The sequence below is a fragment of the Ammospiza caudacuta genome, chromosome 3 (assembly GCF_027887145.1).
Source record: "Ammospiza caudacuta isolate bAmmCau1 chromosome 3, bAmmCau1.pri, whole genome shotgun sequence".
NCBI classification, from domain to species: domain Eukaryota; kingdom Metazoa; phylum Chordata; class Aves; order Passeriformes; family Passerellidae; genus Ammospiza; species Ammospiza caudacuta.
Genome location: NC_080595.1, coordinates 48,814,261 through 48,833,814, shown reverse-complemented (window position 1 = coordinate 48,833,814; position 19,554 = coordinate 48,814,261). Strand labels below are relative to the sequence as shown.

Sequence of the window (19,554 nt, the reverse complement as noted above, 5' to 3'; positions counted from 1 at the left end):
TCTGTAGGTGACTGACCAAATACATACACAAATTTTTCTTTTGACCATATAAATACATTATTTAAACATAAGTTTCACAGCTACAAGAAAAATAATAAAGAGAAACAGATGAGTAGGATCTTCTCTCAAGACAAAAAATTGAATGCTAAACAAAGAACCCATTACAATTTAGGTAAGGAGCACTAACAAATTTCTTACTGATAGATTTTTCATACACCTCAATGACTTCCTATTTAAAAATTTTCATATCTATAAGCATGAGAGTTTTGATATCTAACAAGCATGTAGAGGCTAACTGCTAAGACCCTATAGGAATGAATAGTCTTTGTCAGTGGTATGTCATATACTGCATTCCCAGGGCAAAAGAAAGAAAATTCAAAAAAACATGCTGAAATCTGGGCTCATAATGAGATATTTACCAAGAAACAAAACTTTATATTTTGAGCATATTACTTGCAACTCAACTGGACTTCTGAGTGATTGAAAAGAATTTAGTATTTATATTCCTTCTGATTTCTTTATATAGTCAAATAGGGAATATGTACTTAAATAATTCAGTGTTATATCATGCAGCATCATGTAGAAAACATACAGAACATTCTATGTCCATAAAAAAATGGAATAAAAGTAAAAATGACCCAAACCACTCCTCAATAATCAGAACAGCACAGATAGTTTTACAGCAAATCAATCCTTATATTTAGAATTTAAAAAAAATAATAGAAGTATTTATTTCATGTTTCTTTGTTTTAGTAGAGATATGAAAAGTAAATAGTAATTGATTTGAAAGACACAAGAGACACCTTTTAATGTCAGAATTGTTATATGCCAAAACACATTAAAATATTAAAAATATTAAAGAGCTAATTCCCTCAGTGCCCCTCAGAAGAGAAAAATTTCATGCAAATGCCATTTTATTAATGGAAAAAGAGAGACAGATCCCAGAGCAAACACAGGACAAAGACTCAACTCTTACACTTGTAATTAACTCATGTGTATATCCTTAAACAGTGATGATCACTAAAAACTCAACATTAAACAGTAATAAATATAGAGCTCCTGTTGTCAACACAAGCAAAAATTCTTAGCAGTACCAATGAACAGAAGTTCATCACATTTTATTAAGAAGTACTAACATATACGTGAACATAAAACTACTGTATAAATTGTAGGTACTGAATGTAAATGACTACTGCAAAAAGTAGTATTATGGTATTTCAAAAATCCAAACTAATGGTAGGACAGAATAATTTAAAAGATTAAGTCTGTTATTATCAGACTTTTAGACTAAGTTACTATCTGTAATACCTAACTAAAAAAGTTAAAGTTAAATGAGATAAATTTAGATCTACTCAATTATTCTCTATTTAATCTTATGTAATACTGTGCATGTTTTTATTTCACTAATATTAATCTGGGGACTTATACCTGCCATATCCAGCTTGTGACATGCAGTTCACTGGCATAATAAGCTGCAGTAAGCCATGAACCAAAAAACATAAATGTCAGCTGGAAGCTATGAAATAATGTCTAACATGACATGAAAAACAAAGCAAGTATATTCTTACTTCAAAACTCTTCACTTCTTCTTCACCATCATCATCTTCTTCATCATGGCAGCTCTGATACCATGTAGAAAGAAAACATTGCTGATAACTCAAAATTTACAGGTAACACTTTACAAATTAATTATCTTGATCTTCTAAACTAAGCTAATTAAAACACAAAATAAGCAATAGGTATCAAACAAGTTACCTTTGCCATAATGTCAGCATAAGCCATATACAGGAAATCTTCTTCTAGTTTGCTGGTTAACAGACAGAGGAAAGGTAAAATGAGAAAGATTAATTACAGTAGAACTGAAGTGGCAAAATATTTTTAAACATCTTAAAAATATTTTAAAATAACTTCTATGCTCATAATTACTAAAATATTTTTGAAAAATGAAGACTTTATTAACTTATGCAAATACAAAAGTATAGCCAGCTACAAACACAGTACTCAGAAGTTCATAAACACCTTCCAGTAAAGTGAATATAGTTAATTTTTAATTATACTTAGAATATATTTCATACTCAGAATGTAACTGTCAATAGGGAACATAGACACAAGACAGAGGAGTAGTGAGCCCTGAACACAGTATCCATAGCTATGAAAAAGTCATACTAAAATCTCTTTACATACCACAAGCTAAAGAGGTTTGAGTGTAACTCAAACTCACCGTATGTTCATATGCACGGTTTGGCCTAGCTTATGCAATCTCGCTTGAAAAGAGACATATATGACTTCAAATACAGGAGTAATCTGAAAATCTGCATACACTCTGAAGTGTCTCACACCATCCCTACCATTTTTCAGTCAGGGCTGTTCGACTGAATAGCAGAATAAGTTGATGTAAAGGATCAACTCTTTTAAGGCTTTCATCTTCTTCTGGTGGTTCCTCTCCAGGTTTCTTTAAGGAAAAAAATAATTTAAAAGTATATTTAATTCTCTATAGTGAAAATTTTTTCACTCTGTGCAATTTTCTAATCATTTAATATTAACAGGTAATTTTGATTTGAACAATCAGGAGGAAGCAACTTCCAAGCAAAGTATGACAAAACTGAACCCCGACTGCGTTTATGACCATGAAGACTTACAAAGATGATGCCCCTTGCAAAGCTTTGGATTTCTTCTCCTCATAAAAATCAACTCTCTTCCCTAGATTCAGAAAATAACTTCAGTCTTACTCTGTTATCCAGAACTAGTGGAAACCACATGCCATCATTTATTATTACACTGTCTGTTGCTATGTTAACGAGCTTCATCAGATAAAAATGAAAATCCTGTTTCAAGTCTATGCTAGGTATAATGCTCACTGAGAAACTCTGAGTGACTTTGAGGGAGAAGAAACCCAAACCTGAAGTTTACCAATAGTTTTAGACAGCTCCAGTCTAGCAACAACACTAATGTTGGCAGGATGTAGAATTTTAGGACATGTACAATCAATAATGTACAAAAAATATTATATATCATTCAATAATAAATATAAATGCATAAAAAGGGTTTTTTCATGTGGCTATTTTTCTTTCAGTTTTAGACTGAAAGTTTTAGCTTTAGTTTCAGTTTTAGCTCTAGTTGCCTTTCTTTGAAAGAAAATGTGGTCCTAAATACTACAATGACAACAACGAAAGTGGTGTTCTGAAAAGCATCTATACAAATCTCTGACTTGTTATAGTTTGCCAAAAGGCATTTTCAGAAAGAAAGTTTTGCCTATCAAGTTATTAACAAAATTGCTTCATCCAGACACTTTTTTCTATGAAGAATATAGAAGCTCAAAGAAAATTGGTTGAATAAATTATGCCCACTCTTTGCCCTTGTTTTCATCTAGCACTATACACCAAAATACACATAAAAAGAATTCCATGCATTGATAGGACAGAATGAGTAATACATTATTATATTGCCATATGTTCTCTTTTAAGCAATAAGGATAGGTTGGCCACTTCAGAGATATGAGGAAAATGGATTGTTGTCTATTACGAACACAAATTTTTCATGCCAGAGAGATTCCTGTGGGAATGCCTATAGCTTTCTATGAATACTACTATTTCTATGGGCCTGTGAAGTCCACCTTTCTCATGCAGCTGTACCAAACATGACTGGCTGCAGCTAAGAATTCCCTTCAGCTGATGTCTATGCACAATGGTTGTTCCATGTGCCATTCTATGATGGCCATACAAGGTTCATGTCACATTTTTCAGTATGTGATGATATTTACAGTATCAATAACAAGACCAGAACAATTATGGATGTCTTCCCCTGCTCTTTATTTCAATCTCATTTAGAACACTGACCTTCTCTTTAATTAACTGTCAGTATTCTGTACTTCATAATGTTATCAACCAGGATATCTCCTTAATGCTATAAAAACTGATGAAACAAAAGTGCAGAAGTTGTGTTAATGTGTTACCAGTTTACATAGATTTATTGAAATTAAATGGAGGATCAAATTCACCAATGACATTATTAAGCACAGCATGAACACTAGAATCAGTGGTTTTCTAAAATTTCTGGCAAATAAGTATGCTTAATATTCACCATCTTGAGACATTTGCCCTACAATTATTTAAGTGTAAAACAAAAAGCTTTACCTGAATGTAACATAAGAGGGTAAAACAAATAGGTTGGGTAAGTTTTAGCTGTCATTTCTAAATGTTGAAGATTTAAAAAATATTATTTTATATAATTTTATTGTATTATTAATATTTTATATAATCTAAATTTCTATTAAACAGATTGTTCTTACAATTTATTATGTCCAATTATCCACCAACAATTATGTCAAATAAGCTTGTGTTCATATAACCTATTTATTTAAGCAGAAGCATTTTTACAATTAATAAAAAGTGCTGAATATCTTACGATGCTAACATCAAACATAAAAATCTAGTTGCCTCAGAGGCTTGATATGTTGAATCAGAATTAAGAATCAGCACAATTAAACTCCTCAAAAAGAGCACAAGTGAATTCTTTTATCCTTTAACTTCACAAGTGGAAGAAGAAGATTCACTTCTGTATAACAGACTTAAGGAGAGAAGATTGAGGGAGAAAAACTGCAAGTGTAAGTTCAGTTCTCTGCTTTTATGTGAGGGAAATGCTTAATTCCCAAATCCCAGAAAAGGCTTTTACCACCCATCCATAAATCACTGGGATCTGGCAAAGTCAGCAATAAAACAGCTTTGACTGTATTTGTTCCTTTCAATAATTTTTACTTAGCAGAAAAGAATGGTCAAGGTTCTCAGTATTGAGAAAGAACTCACTATGGTAAAAAAGATTGTAGTGTACTAACTAGACAGAGTTAAAGGACAGGGAACTTGCCTATGGTTTCTGGGTCCTGGATCAATTAATTTTCCTATTTAATATGTGAACTGTCCAGAAACTTCAGACAACCCTTCAAGAATACATCAGAGAGCCCAAGGCTCCCCCTTTCTCCCCTTCCAGATGAGTTCTGCTACCATAGCCTAGGCTGTGATTCCATCTTGACAGTTCAATAAACTTTTAACTCCTTGCTAAACCAGGGTATAGTTTCCCTAAGAGGAAATTTCACCAGCAACACAAACACATCTTTCATGACATCCACAAAACATTCTGTGTCAGATTCACAAAGCTGAAACTCAAATTCTCACCCTTCTGGGAGTGAGTGCTCTAAGGCAGCAAGAATGTGATGTAAATATATTTAAAAGACAGATGGAGTTTTGTGTGCTCTTTTTAATGAAAGGTGCAATACGTGTCTCCCAAAGAGAGCAATGGAAACACACAAATCCATATTTTTGGGGAATTAAAAGGGAATTACTGTAGGTTTTTTTTCCTTTTTTTAAATAAAGGATGATATAAAAGCCAGGTCAGTCTGTTTCTGTCCTCTCAGAGGAAGTTTTTCACTCAAGCTACTGGTTGGCAAGGATTTATTAATAAACTTAGCAGATATATGGGTTCATCATGGAGGTAAGGAGATAATCCTTTATGTCAATGAAGGCAAATTACCATGCTAGGCTATTTCCTTACGTGCACACACCTGCACGTACATGCACACGTGTACACATGCACACTCATGCTCCAAACTGCTAAAATAGAATTATTTTTGAGACTGAACCTGCACTATTTACAACACTTGCATTGTGTTGGGATACATAAGGATATCAGTTTAAAAGGCTGTATCCAAAGTAAACATTTGTAGAAGTCTCTTGTATTTTCAGAGTAAGAATAATATTGCTCATAAAATAAGGATGCCACTATAAATTAATGCTGCATGTGTGCTAGCAAAACTGAACTTCCAAAGTCTGTCTGTGTTGAGCTCATTGCTGTTGATTTCCCTTTCACTATTTTGATCCTAATTTTCAAAATTGTTTACAGCTTGGGTGACTGGTTTTAGGCATAAGCTTTAAGCAGTAAAAGCAGATTATAATTTTTTTTTTGCTAATAGAAATTTTATGGTTTTCTTCCTCTCTCTATTACAGAGAGCAGGCTCCCCTTACAATAAAAAGACTTGTTTCAGATTGTGTTTTGTTGGACCTCCAAGGGACTGAATCAGTTCCTAGTTTCTTGCCCAAGCTGCTACCTTTCAGAGAGACAATTGTAAGGGATGAGGACCCCAGACTTAAATGGAAATTACTGTAGTTATTTGCAAGGCTAAAGACATGGCTCTAACACTTCACTGCTGGGAAAAATCTTCATGTCCCTGCCAAGAGGATTCTTCTGTGAAGAAGTAGACTCTGACAGCTTCTAAGGAACTGACTGATGTAAGACTAGATTCCTCTAGTTTCATATTCTAACCTTTTGACTTAAATGGCTTTAATGTGGATTATGTAGTCCTCAAATACACAAAGGTTAGCTGCAAAACAGGAGGGAATAGGTTGTTTCAGTTCTCCACAGGGCAGAAGATAAGAGATAGGGGAATGACAGCAATTGATATATAATTTAGGAGAAAAAGCTTTATAAAAGGTTATTGAAGCCCTGAAGCAAAGAGCCTGAGGGGATTTTGGAATCTCCATCATGTGTAATTTTTAAAAAGCTGTCAAAGTGACTTGGTTATAGCTCATCCCTTTGGGTAGAGATAGCTTAAGTAATTTCTTAGCTACTTCAGAGATTTATAATTATTACTATACAAGAAGAATGTTAATCCATAATAAATTCCTGTGACCCTTTCACCCAGACGTACTGCTAAGTCTTCTATCAGTTTGTCTTCAAAGTAGTGTTCTTCTGTTTCAATCCAAGATTTGTCATAGCCTTGAAGAAAGAGATTGACGGCTCGGTGTCTAAAAAGGAGCATTTAAAACAAAAACTGTAAACTTGTAAAAAGAAGATTTGACCAATATGAATTTCATTTAGCTTGAACAACTGTCCAGTCAGTACAATAATAATTTAGAAGGGAAGAAAAAGTTCTATGTTAAAACCTATCAAAGCACCCATTTAAAAAGCAAATTTACATTAGGATGTTTAAGATTTAAAACTATGTCACACTAACTTGTAAAACTGATGCTAAAACATAGTAATAATTATTTAGGAATAGATAATAAATAAAATTGTGAAGAAATATAAATGCAACAAATAAAAAATAAATTATCACATTGGTGAGTTTTATGTTCTTTATATATAAAATATTTTTTATATTTTTAATACAAATATTAAGATAACAGAAATGGGTAACTTTGGGTTGTGCTCAAATGATTGCATTTTTTAAAGCTGAGAATTAGACTTGAAATTAGAAATTGAAAATTATATTTTTTGTTATTCTTTTCAGAAGATGGGGAAAAGTAATTAAATCTAATAAATAAAGCAATATACAAGCTATAATACCAAGTTTATCAATTACTGGCTTTCTTTTTTTTTTTTTTCCTTTTGAGCTTGCCAAATAGCTCTGTATGAACTGTAGTGGATTTGTGAAAGAACAATACAGCTCTTACCTTGGCAGATTATACAATGGTGCCATTCTAAAGCAGGCCACTACTGCTCTTTTCCTCTGTTTGGACAGCAGCTTATGCCACACTGCTTTTTTGGACCGCTGAGGATGCTCAACCTGTTACACGAAATACACATGGAAAAATAATGTGGCAATGTCCCTAATGTCAGAAAACAGTAATATTAGTAAAAATGTTAGTTAACAGATAAATCAAGTAGAAAAGCAACAGAAGAAGAATAGATCAGAAAAAGGGTTCTAGACAGAGTTCAAGCATTCAGCCAAATCATAGAATCAGAATTTAGAAAATAAACTTAAAGCAAAAATCTCCCTTTCTTGGTACGATATAGATATTCTTCTTTTTCACTTAATTCTACTTTTGCTATCTTTTATATAGCACACTATCATCAATAAGGCCATCTCTCAGGAAGCCTTAACTTTCAATGTAAAGAGCCTTCTTTCATTCTATCTTTTATGTGTAACTCTTTACATATGTACAGGTAAATTGTACTCACATTGCCTCAGACAATATTTTTAAAGAAATTTTCATGGATACAAAAAATCTTTTATTTGTAATATTTACCATAATCAGTTACTATGGAAAGGAAGTAACTTCAGGAAAGAATGATAAGTACAAAAACTTAAGACCAAATCTTTCCTGTGAAGTAGCACACACAGAATGTACATCAAATGTACATCAATACTTCAAAACACTTTAGCTGCATTTCAGAAAACTAAAGCTCTGTCTTAAAATATATTCTCTTTCTGCATCTTGGCTCTACAGTAGCATGAGATGAAATAGGGTGTGCTCCCTCTTTATCTTTTATGACTTTAAGGTTTCTTCTTCTATCTTTTAGAACCATGACTGCAGACTGTGCTACAGATCACTCCTTTCCCACAGCCTATTTAGTCTCTGTGATTTATTTCACACATCTTCCATAAAAATTACATAATTTGATTTAACCCATGCAGCTGTTGTAGAGTTAAGGGGAGTGGAACTTCGGGGTGGGCTGTTTGGTTTTCTATGGGTGGTTTGTTTCTTTTACAATTACACTCCTCTGTGTTCCAACAGCATCAAAGAAGCCAGTGGAAGTTGGCATTTCTACCCCGAAAGTCTTGCTAATTCTCCCTTGCAATAAAATAAAAAATGAAAAAAATGCAGTGGCAATTCTGATATTTATGTAGACTCAAGATTCAATCCAAATTTGGTTATCCAGTTTAGTGAAATACAAAAAAAATATTAATAGTAAAACAATGGACATTTAATTAAACAGACAAAAACACTGCCATTCAGTGAAATATAGAATTATACTTGTAAGATTAAATAGGAGCAATCTTAAATACGTTCTTTCTAAAAGTTAAAACAGAAAAGAAAAATATTTTTTAAGAGGAATGACAAAAAAACATTCACTGCAAACATGTTTACAGTCACAAAAACAAGTGCCAGCACTACTACTTGAAAAGTCAGACAAATCCAAATAAGAAAGTTAGGTAATTAGTAATATCTTCACAAACAATTATAAAACCCTCAATACTTTCCCAAAAGAAATAGCCTCGGCCTATGCAAGCAGATTTCTGAAAACAGTAAAAACAAAGAAGTTAGGTCTGCATGGAAAGAAAACAAAAAGAATGGACTGTTCATTGCTAGTGCAACACAGAAAACATTTAAAGTATATATGGAGAACAGAGTATTTGTATACAAAGAGCAAAGGATTACTCAAGACTGTCATTAAAACAGATGCAGTGCTCATATACTCATTAAGTTTTAAAGACACCAGATTTCCCATTTCAGTAACAAAAGCTCCTGAGAAAGAGGCGCAAGGCAGCCATTAAAAAAAAAAAAGGCAGAAAACTTGTCAACAAGTCATTGTTTAAGTCTGATCAGAAGTACTGATCTTAAATGTTGATCTGGATGGGAATCCATCCTGTTCTGCACTATTGCTGGATCATCTCAGTCAACTTTGATAAAATCAAGGTAGAAGAGAAAACCTTTCCCTCCTTCCCCCTCATATTCCTAGCTTTTCTCTAGTCTTCTTTCCTCAGAGCAAACCTATATCCTTTCAAATCAGGACCCATTCTCCTCTCTCACTCTCTCTCAGAGGCAAACCATGATTGACAAGGATTTACTTCCATACTTCTATCCCTTTTTGCTTGCTCCCTGCGTATTCAGCAACAGGTAAAAATTAGTGACTCCTCCTTATTCTCTTCTACCAAACTGTGTAAGGCTGTTGAACTTGAAGCAAATCCATATCAAGGCTGGCAAACTATATGAAGAAGAGTTGTGTGATGCAACAGACAGGATACACATTCACATCAACACACCTTCTGCAGAGTGTGTATAAGAGCACATTCACACATCTCTCAGGTTCCTATTGACTGAACGAGTGAGTTCCTGACAGTGAGGAAACTTCTTGACATTGTATCTCAAAACTTTCTGAGTGAAACCAACTAATCTAATGAGAATACAAGAGAACCTTGGATTTTCAAATGTTCTTTGAAAAGGAAAAAAAAAAGTAAAATTTATATGAAGATAGTTTGTAATGTATGGTCTGCAACCAGATATATTCATGTCTGTCATTAGGAACACCTTCAAGTTTTTGTCCTGTTTTTTCACTACATGTTAAAAAGGAAAAAAACATAATAAATCTAAAGTGCATAACAGGGAATAACTCAAAGAAAAGTTACAAAAATAACTTATCAGCTATCCTTTGACCTGTAAGATGTATCCATATAGGAGATTTTTTAACTACATATTTTAAAAACTATGGAAAGGACACAAAATAAAAAACAAAATTACTTAAGTAAAAGTTACTGCAGTTCAGGCCACATAGGAAGCTCATATATTAATGCAAAATTAAATAATACAATAGAGTTTTTTGCCAGATTCTGAAGCAACCTAAAGTTTCTGACAGAGTTTTTCAGAAAAAAATAATTCCTCCAACCTGCTTCTGTTGTTTCTTGAATGCAGCATATTGGCCAAACAAATTGTTGGAGCTGCTGCAAATACACTGCAAGATAGATATGACCATAATACTGGACTACAAAACACAGGATTAAGCACATAAAAAGTAGCTATCAAAGGAAAGAAAAAAGATTGTAGCATTAAATACAGCAGGTGAAAGTACAAATGAAAGGGTGAATACTTTTATTTAGATTAAGAAGCAATGAAATTGGTAAAATGTGTCTAACCTGTTCCAGGTGAAACAGCACATTAGCTATATCAAGGACCCTTTCCACAGTCTTCTCTGGATCTGACGAATCTTCAGTCCTGTTTGGCAAATCTTTGTAAAGTGCCATCTGCCATCTAATGGCGGGATCCTCAAGCTGCAGGAGAAACATTTCACATGTCACCAAGGCAAGATGTTCCAAACAGCTTAACTAGTTGAGAAACAGCTTCAAAGGTAAACTGAAACACTTTATATGGCTAACCTACACATAACCCATCCAGCATCCATTACACTGTGAGAACAAGACTAATTTGTGCAATGCTTTGTACGAGCTTCCAGAAAGCATAAATTGTTTTGGGTTGGAAAGCAACTTTAAGGCCATCTACACCCAACGCCTCTGCCATACACAAGGACACCTTCCACGAGAGCAGATTTCTCAAAGTCATGTCCAACTCGGCCTTGAATACTTCCAGAGATGATGTTTCCACATTTTGTATGGGTGACCTGTCCCACAGAACTAAAACACTAATAACCATACAAATAGCAAAAAATTATTGGTCAACAAATAGCACTGGCACCAACAATGAATATAGTATTTGAGGAAAAGTAATGAGTATGAGGTACACAGGCATAATGTATGTAATACACTGCCTTTCCCATTATTAAATGAAACAACACTAAGAGTTGCTCTATTAGTTGGGATTACTTAGTTTTCAGTCATGGAAATTAGTAGTATTGCTATGATCTATTTAAAATTTTTCTTTAATCGTTAGAAAATCCTCATTTTACTGATTATTAGCTAAAAAATTGTAAGTTAATTTGGAAAACTGAAATTCAGATGCATTTGTTTATCAGCCTACAAATTATAAAGAACTGTAAGAAGCAAAACAGTTTTTATCAAGTTTTTCTCTTTACATTTCATTTTTTCTACTTCATTAATTTGTAATTCCCTGTTTTCCAACGGGTGTTTTCTTTTAGGTTTGTTTTGTCTTCCCAGTCCTTCTGCTAATCAAGACTAATGCAACACACTTTGCAAGCATTTACCGTGCCAATGACACTGATGACCCATTTTACTGAGAACTGTGGCCAGTGATCATGCCTGATTCTGCAGCTGCTGTTGCAGACACACTGGCCCAGATGGCTGGAGAACTCAGGGGCTAAACCCTACAGATTTCCCAAGGGCTTGAACTCAACACTTACTTGTCTAAAACTTCTTTGTGAATCCAGATTTCAATTTGTGCCTGAGACAATAATGCTAATTCACCTCCTCAAAACATATTACGATACAAGGCTTACTCAAGTTCCAGGAATGATTAAAAACTTACACAGTTGTTCATTAATAGTTTATTACAACCTAGAAAGACACATTTTGCAGGCATTTCTTCCACCTTTCGGCTTTTCCATTTCTTAACAACTGGCACATCCACAGTCTTTGTTTGAGCATTTGACTGGATCATCATGAATGGATAGTCCACAAAAGACTTTTTAATCACAGGTGGAGATGTCTTTTGATCTGAGGACTCCTCACATTCTATCAAGGTACAGCTTTTTTGTATAGGTAGTTTTCTAAGGGCATGAGTAGTTGGCTTTTCAAGGTGTGAATTAGAATGGCTGGAAGAAGATTTTGGTGACTTGAGCTTCATCCATGTCAAAATGAATGCAAGTTTCATCATCAATTTCTTGAAATAAAAGGCTTGGTACTGAGTAACAGCATGCAGGCATGCAAGGAAAGGAAAGACAGAAACAGGGTGAAGACAAAGGTAGACAAATGCATGAAATAGACGCCATAACATTAATAGCTAAAGATTCAGAAGGATGATTCTTTAACAGTGTAGTACTCCAAAAAGGAATCTAGATAAATTTCATTTTAGCTCTAATGTAAGTAACAGAATGTTAGGTGTCTGTGAGAAGAAGTCGTTAACAGAAAACACCATTTAAAGAAAGAATATTGCTATGGTTGGAAGCAAACTAGCCTTTCAAAAAGCAGTATTTTTCCTATATTTTGAAAGCCACTTTACACAAATACCACTATAACTAAGTTACATATTAATTCATAGTAAAAAAATAATAATTTCAATTTATAAGACTATTTGGCCCTCATTCTATTATATCTGATTCAATTAGACAACAAAAGGGTAGTGTATGCATGATGGCATCATTTTTTGTAACAAGAAATATCATCTTGACTGAATAGTGACTGAATCCTAACGACATCAGAGAATTATGGAATAAATTGTATTGTAATTTGTACATAATTACTGAATTTAACGTTAGACGTTATACTTTAAGTAACTAGCTACACACTTATATTTAGTGTTAACTCTAGGATGTGTCACTGATAAATCACCGTTTTGTCTGCAGTTAACTACTTGTCACATACAGGTCTAAATCAGAGCTTTTAAAATTTATTAAAGCGATATGTAAAAAGCTATAAAATAAAGCTAACTACAACTGCAGTTTAGCCTTGTTATCTATGTTTTATGTCGTTCTCTTTCAGATTTTCATCTTCCACTGGGAATTCATTCAAAAATAGGGACTTCTACAGTCACTGATGAAAAGTTTACAATTGGAAAATCCAACAGTGTGGATTTTGGATTAGCTAAAATTACTTTTGTCTTAATTATCAAGGCACTGTGAAATTGCATCAATCTAAGAAATTTAAAAGAAATTTTATTCTCATGTAGTATAAACAGAGAAGATATAAGTTGCTAAACAAGCGCAACCTTTTAATTGAAGCATAGGAAGCTTCTGAAGAGAAAGCACAGACCAAGGTATTAGGATGTATCATGACTTCCAGCAACAAAGCAGTAACAGACAGAAATTTCTTAACAGCAGAACATATCACTGAAGAAACATAACAGAAACTGAAGTAGTTAAAACAGGAGGATAAGTGCTAAACAGCAACATGAAATCCCAGGCAAGACTTGTAACTGCATGGCTCACAAAATTACAATGTACACATACTGAAAATGCCAGAACAGAAATATCTATCACTGTCATTAAGAAAACAGTATTGAAGTTTATACACAAAATCACCTCATGTTCAAAGTTTTTATGTTCATGGCATTCACATTGTTTAAGTACTGATGCTCGTTAAGATATTCAGAAACTGCTTTCTTCCTAGCACTTTGCCTGTTTGTTTTCTGCTTCTCAGTATATAATATTTGCTATATAAGGACAAGTATTTCAAGGTTTTAGGATTTAACCAAATCTTTTGCTTTTGAGTAAACTTTTCTATGTGCAAACCCTATCATTTAAAGCTACTGGATTAAACACTTTTCTTGTTAACACTGCAGAGACATATGGAAAATATGATGGAAGAAAATTAATCTTCACATATTATTCAGGAAGAACCATCCCACGACCAGCTCATCAAAAAAAAAAAAAAATTATTACTGCCATGCACTGATTGCAGTGGAATCTAGACTTCTGAATGATTCTTAAATACCAGTTCAGAAAAAAAGCACCAGCTTTTCAACTCATGTTTACTCTTTTGTGACCTTTCAATAAGCACAGAAAACAGTAGTTTAGTTTCTCTTGAGGTGAACAAAAGATGGGGAAGAGAGAGGAAGTAGAGGAGAATCCTAAGTAAAGCAAGATGCATGGGTACGATTCCGTCTTTCTTCAGGAGTGGAGACAGATGCATAATTTTATTACTCTCCCATATTCTGCCTTCTTTTTCTTTATTTGAAGCATTAATAAAACAGATCCATTATGCTGGCCATTTCAAGACTTTTCCCCTAAAGCTATTCACCTGGCACTAATTGGAATTCAGTAACAGAAATCTATACTTTTTCCCAAAATACCTTATTTTCCCAGGGCTGAAAAGCAGGAACCAAACTGAGAAAACTTGAGATTTTTCACTTTACAGAGTATGTCAAAATGGCAGCTTTCTTTTCATTTACACTTCAAGTTGATACTAAGTAACTTTGAGCATTTTGCAGGCTTTATCTCAAATAGGAGTAGCTGCAGTTTTAACAGTAATAGAACTTCCCTCCATCTCCAGTTTTGTATTAATGGTGCGAATGGAGATTTGAAGGGCCATATATCATTGTATATAGGGCACGTAAACACACATTAAAAACCTAACATTTAACAGTTAATATTAACAAGTTACTTGACAGAAGAGAATAAGGGACTACAAGTTATCCTAATGAACCAAGGCAGGTTGCCATTATACAGCGCCAACAAATGAATTCAAAGGAAGAAAAATCAAATTTACAAACTGCACATAGATTACCTTGCCCTGAAGGTGAAGATTACTACGGATGACATCTCGTACTTCATCTTCAGTGTCTTTCTGCCAATAGATTACAAATCATATAAATTAAGAATGGAAGGTAATTAGGAAACGTTATGATTCATATAAATATCAACCTGGGGCTTCATAAGATGATGAATGAAACTGACAATGTGAAAGATTGAGAAATATATCAGAGACAAAGCTTTTCTTAACCAAGCTTGCAGGATCAAGTACTGTATGGCATCATGCATATATGTTCACAGCAACACACTGCATGCGAGCCTGAATTCATATTGCTAACATACACAGACAGAAAGTTTGACCAAATCAAGTCAATAATATGAACACAGCCTGTTATGATTTGAGTTCTCTTTTTTTGCAGAGCTCTTTCATAGCATCCTTTATAGGATTCAGTTCAGCAGTCCAATGGTCCTATAACCCCCTGGAGTGTATAAAGTATTATAGCTTGAGAAAAGGAGTATATTCCAAATTAAAATCAAAGTATTGCACTGTGAGTATATACCCTAAAGAATCACTTCTGAAACAGTCTATCCCTACCTAAATTCTTTCATTCACATGAGAGTGATTAAAAGGAATTAGTTATACTGGGCACAGAAGTTAGGAAACAGCTAGTTCTTAATTTCATGAGAGTCACAAAATCAACTAGATTAGAAAAGACTTTAGAGATCAACTCCAACCAAATTCAAGCTTCATAAAAATATAAAAACCCTATTTTGCATTAAAAATTAAGAAATAACTAGTTCAACTACTGAATGCTATCTCTGTTCATATCCTGATCATTCTGAAATTCATCCATACTGATCATAAGTATGTTCAAATTGAAATATTTTAAGCCATGAGGAAAATATGTAGATATAAACCATAATCACCCACTGTGCCCTTATTAAACAGAGTTATAATCTTGATTCTCTGCATCATGCTGTAAGAATGAACACAGGGTGAAACATTAAAAAAATTAGATTACTAAATATATTTAACTTTTAGAAGTGCAAAAAGAGCACCTACCATGCTAAAACGATTTTTGGCCAGTGCAATTAGCTCTTGGTCTCCAGGAGCACAAATGTTTAGGCCGATTGGAAGCAATCTCTTCAGTGCTGCCACAATGAGAGAGGTCTGCATAGAGTAGCGATCCCCTTTTCGCTTCATCTTCTTCCTTTCCTGGTCAGAAACTGCTGCCTGCAGAATAAAGTAAAGATTAAAAAGACACCAAATCCAATATCAAATAAAAGAATTGTACTAGCAACTTTGTACTTGTCTCTGGTTGGACAGTTTCCTTATTACCTATACAGGTGTGATGTCATCCAGGGGAACTGGCATTTTAACATTGCCAATATTTTGCAATGTGTTACTCAAATGACTGTGTTTTGTGTCTCAACACAGTGTTTTCAATAGATTTCTTCACCAGAAAAAAAAAAAACAAACCATAAACTAAATCCCCTCCCCTCAAAAAAAAAAAAAAAAATTAAACAACAAAAGCTGCTTCTCTGGAATCTTGCTGACTCCTTCCCTTCACAAAGAGAAACATAGGATTACGCTACCTTAGACATCTTAGACTTGGTGTCACTAATAAGGAAAGACATGTTGTTGATTTCATTTTGTACCACAAAGTTCTGCTCTTCCCTTTTGAAATTCTGAAAATATACAAATCTCAGTTAGAAGCATTTATATGAGTCCTCTATCTAAACATACCTTAAATAAAAGTACAAATTAAGTAGAAATCTGTAAAATCCACAAGTTAAAACAAGGGCAGTAAAAATTAACAGATGATCAACCATGTCCTTGAATTTCAGCTTCATTTACATTGCATAACTCAGGTAGTCTACATTTGGGGATTTTCTCCATGTTAGAGAGAAGGAAAGATTTCTCTAGCTATGAAAAAGACATGATAAAAATCTCACTCCTCCTCCAATTCAATATAAAAATATTGTACATGTTTTCCCTTAATAATAAATTAATAATTCATTTTTCCCCATTATAAACTTCCACTATATTCAGGTACACAAGAAAATACTTAAATAAAATACTGAAATTATGAATACACAGGTGATTTCATTATCTGGTATCTACCTATAGTGTAATCACTTCTTGTGCACAGTGTTGTTTATGATAAATGTTACAGCCAAATTCAGGCACAAGTACTGAAGTTATAAGGCATCATGTTCCCCAGACTTGAGACAATTGAAGCTATAGTAAATAAAGAAATTTCATATAGACAAGAGTCCATACAAAGATCTAATGCCTTAAAGCAATTTGGTTCTTTTGGGTTTTTAATTCTTTGTGCTCCAGTATTCACTGAATCAGGTTTTACTTAAGAAGTATCAGTACTTACTAGGTGTGATTAAAAAAAGGTTATGTGGTTAAAATAATTGAAAAGAAAAAATTGGTAAGCATACAAAATGCAATGAGTTTAACACATTAAAAAAAAATCCCAAATAACAAACTAGAATCTGTAAGAAAAATTTCTTTAATCAATTTACTATGTTACAAAAAAACCTATCCAATTCTCTTATTTTCTCTGCAATTTCAAAAGTATTAGAAATGTGACTCATTAATGTCTTCCCATCTGCAGTTTCACTTGTCGTTAATTGTGTTTGACAAATATAACCACTAAATAACTGATCTACCTTTTAAGAAGCCTCACTAAAAAAAAGTATTTACCAAGGAATTACTTACATGAGATTTTGACCAGTAAATGAAAACCTCAGCCACCATGCGGAACAACTCTTCTGCTTCAGGATTGGGCTCTTTGAGCCATTTTGCCCTAATATTTGGTGAAAAGGTGAAAAAGGGGATAATACTCATTGTCTTAATGCTTTGAAATCACTTTTCAACATTTTACAAGGATACAAGTCAACAAAACCAATAATATATGCTTTTAATCCTTTCTGGTAGAAGTGGCTTTTTGATGTCCTATTTCAAACCCTTACAATCCTTTAATATTAATCCTAATTCTAATCCAATAGATCTGGACTGAAATTATGTTTTGTTTTCTTCTCAAAAAGCCCCCAGCTCCTCCTAAAAGTCAGAAAGCATAAGCTTGGGCAACTGCAAGATTGTCAGACTGAGTAAAAGCCACTTTAATTCAGTGCTAGGCACACCAAGGGACAAGAGGTGGTATCAATAAAAAGGAAGGTTTTATGAGATTCATTGACCTATTCCTCTCCACATACCTGTTATAGTCCACAAATCTAATCAACAAAGGGTAGAAGGCATAGAGGTCCCGTGCCAAAGTGGTGAACTCATCTAGGATGAGCAGTTCAGCCTCCGACATGTCACCTCTGCCTTCTGCTCTTAGATGTTCTTCATCCGATACAACCACTGCTGCCTTTTTCTTTAGTTTATCCATCAGTGGAAGGAAGTGTGTCTTTAAGAGCTGTGGCTTCGCTTTACTTATGATGGGCTGGGAAAACACTATTTAAGGCAATGAATATTATAATATATACCTGGCCACAAAATATAACTAAAACCTTTTACCTTTTCCCACTTTCTTGAAACTTACTTCTATGCTACAGAGCCAAATCCTGCCCCCATTGAAATCAGCAGAAGTTTTGCCAAGAATTAAATGTGGTCAGGATTTCACAAAGTCAATTCACTTTGTCTGAGGGCAGAAATTGCAACTTCACAGACTAAGGCTGCAAGATCATAAAACTTGAAACACCTCTTTACTGGAATCCTGTCAGCATGGTATTTGACTGCATAGTTTTATTGAGCAATGCCAAAGTTGTTTAATGGTATGGATGGATACAAATATAGCTACATAGCGCATGCACAAGTTTTCTCAGCTGCTGACTCCTGCTTTGAACCTTGCTTGAGCGAAGGAGAGATGGAAAGCATGCTCTGGTTATTTGAAAACCCATGGAAACGTCTTGCCTGTATTTCTTCTGCACACTAAGTCTTGTATGTAGACACAAATGGGAGTGATTCAACTGATTCATTTCAGACTTGTCAGCACAAGCTTTTTGAAAATCTACTCATAATAACAGTTATGTAAATTAGCACTTCAACTGGGCCCATTGGTACCAAACCATTTGTAACACACTGATTAAATTATACAGAAGTTTGGGCAGTTGCTACCTATTCTTAGAGTGCATTACATTGCTAATTCTCAAAACACTAGGCATTCTGAATGCTGCCATGAATAAAATTACTACTACAGTAAATACTGGAAAGTCATAAGTCTAATTGAAAAATTGAATCCACATCACTGAAGTGACTTTTCCTCAGAGATTGTAACACTGAGAATTAAAGTGTTTTAAAATTAATTTCAAGTGTTCACCAGATGACAGTCAATGTAACTATTACTAAATGACATGAGAATTTCAACATTTCTTTGTAATGAATACATGTTAGATATATGCCTTCAAACCCAGATTTTAAGGATCCAGCACTCATACAGAATAGTAAGGAACTGTATAATGCCTGCAAATGAAAATTTGCTATATAATGAAAATGGGGCTAAAATACTACAGTCCTTGAATTTAATATACTGCAAAAGGCACATGTGTATATTCTATGGAAAAAGAAATGTTCTAATGTAGTTCCTACATTACTTATAGAGAGATTAAAGCATACTGCTTATACTGCTTTTTCTTTATACTTGGTATTTCTGGTTCATCCAGATCTGTATTGTTTAAAAATGTAAAAATATGAGTGTTCTTCTATTCCAGCTTTAACAGGGTAAATACAGA

At 33.8% G+C, this 19,554-nt stretch overlaps 1 protein-coding gene across 1 annotated transcript in view; it reads right to left on the bottom strand.

Annotated features, from left to right (window-relative positions):
- Window positions 1-19,554, bottom strand: part of RYR2 (ryanodine receptor 2) — a 380,761-nt gene that overhangs the window by 54,418 nt on the left and 306,789 nt on the right. The window contains exons 68-78 of the mRNA XM_058801183.1: window positions 18,037-18,277; window positions 17,540-17,627; window positions 16,405-16,497; window positions 15,872-16,042; window positions 14,843-14,902; window positions 10,625-10,759; window positions 7,443-7,555; window positions 6,698-6,794; window positions 2,349-2,452; window positions 1,756-1,807; window positions 1,569-1,622 (exon numbers count right to left, since the gene is read on the bottom strand). Of these exons, the coding sequence (XP_058657166.1) occupies window positions 1,569-1,622; window positions 1,756-1,807; window positions 2,349-2,452; window positions 6,698-6,794; window positions 7,443-7,555; window positions 10,625-10,759; window positions 14,843-14,902; window positions 15,872-16,042; window positions 16,405-16,497; window positions 17,540-17,627; window positions 18,037-18,277 (1,208 nt within the window). The remainder of the gene's footprint in view (window positions 1-1,568; window positions 1,623-1,755; window positions 1,808-2,348; window positions 2,453-6,697; window positions 6,795-7,442; window positions 7,556-10,624; window positions 10,760-14,842; window positions 14,903-15,871; window positions 16,043-16,404; window positions 16,498-17,539; window positions 17,628-18,036; window positions 18,278-19,554) is intronic.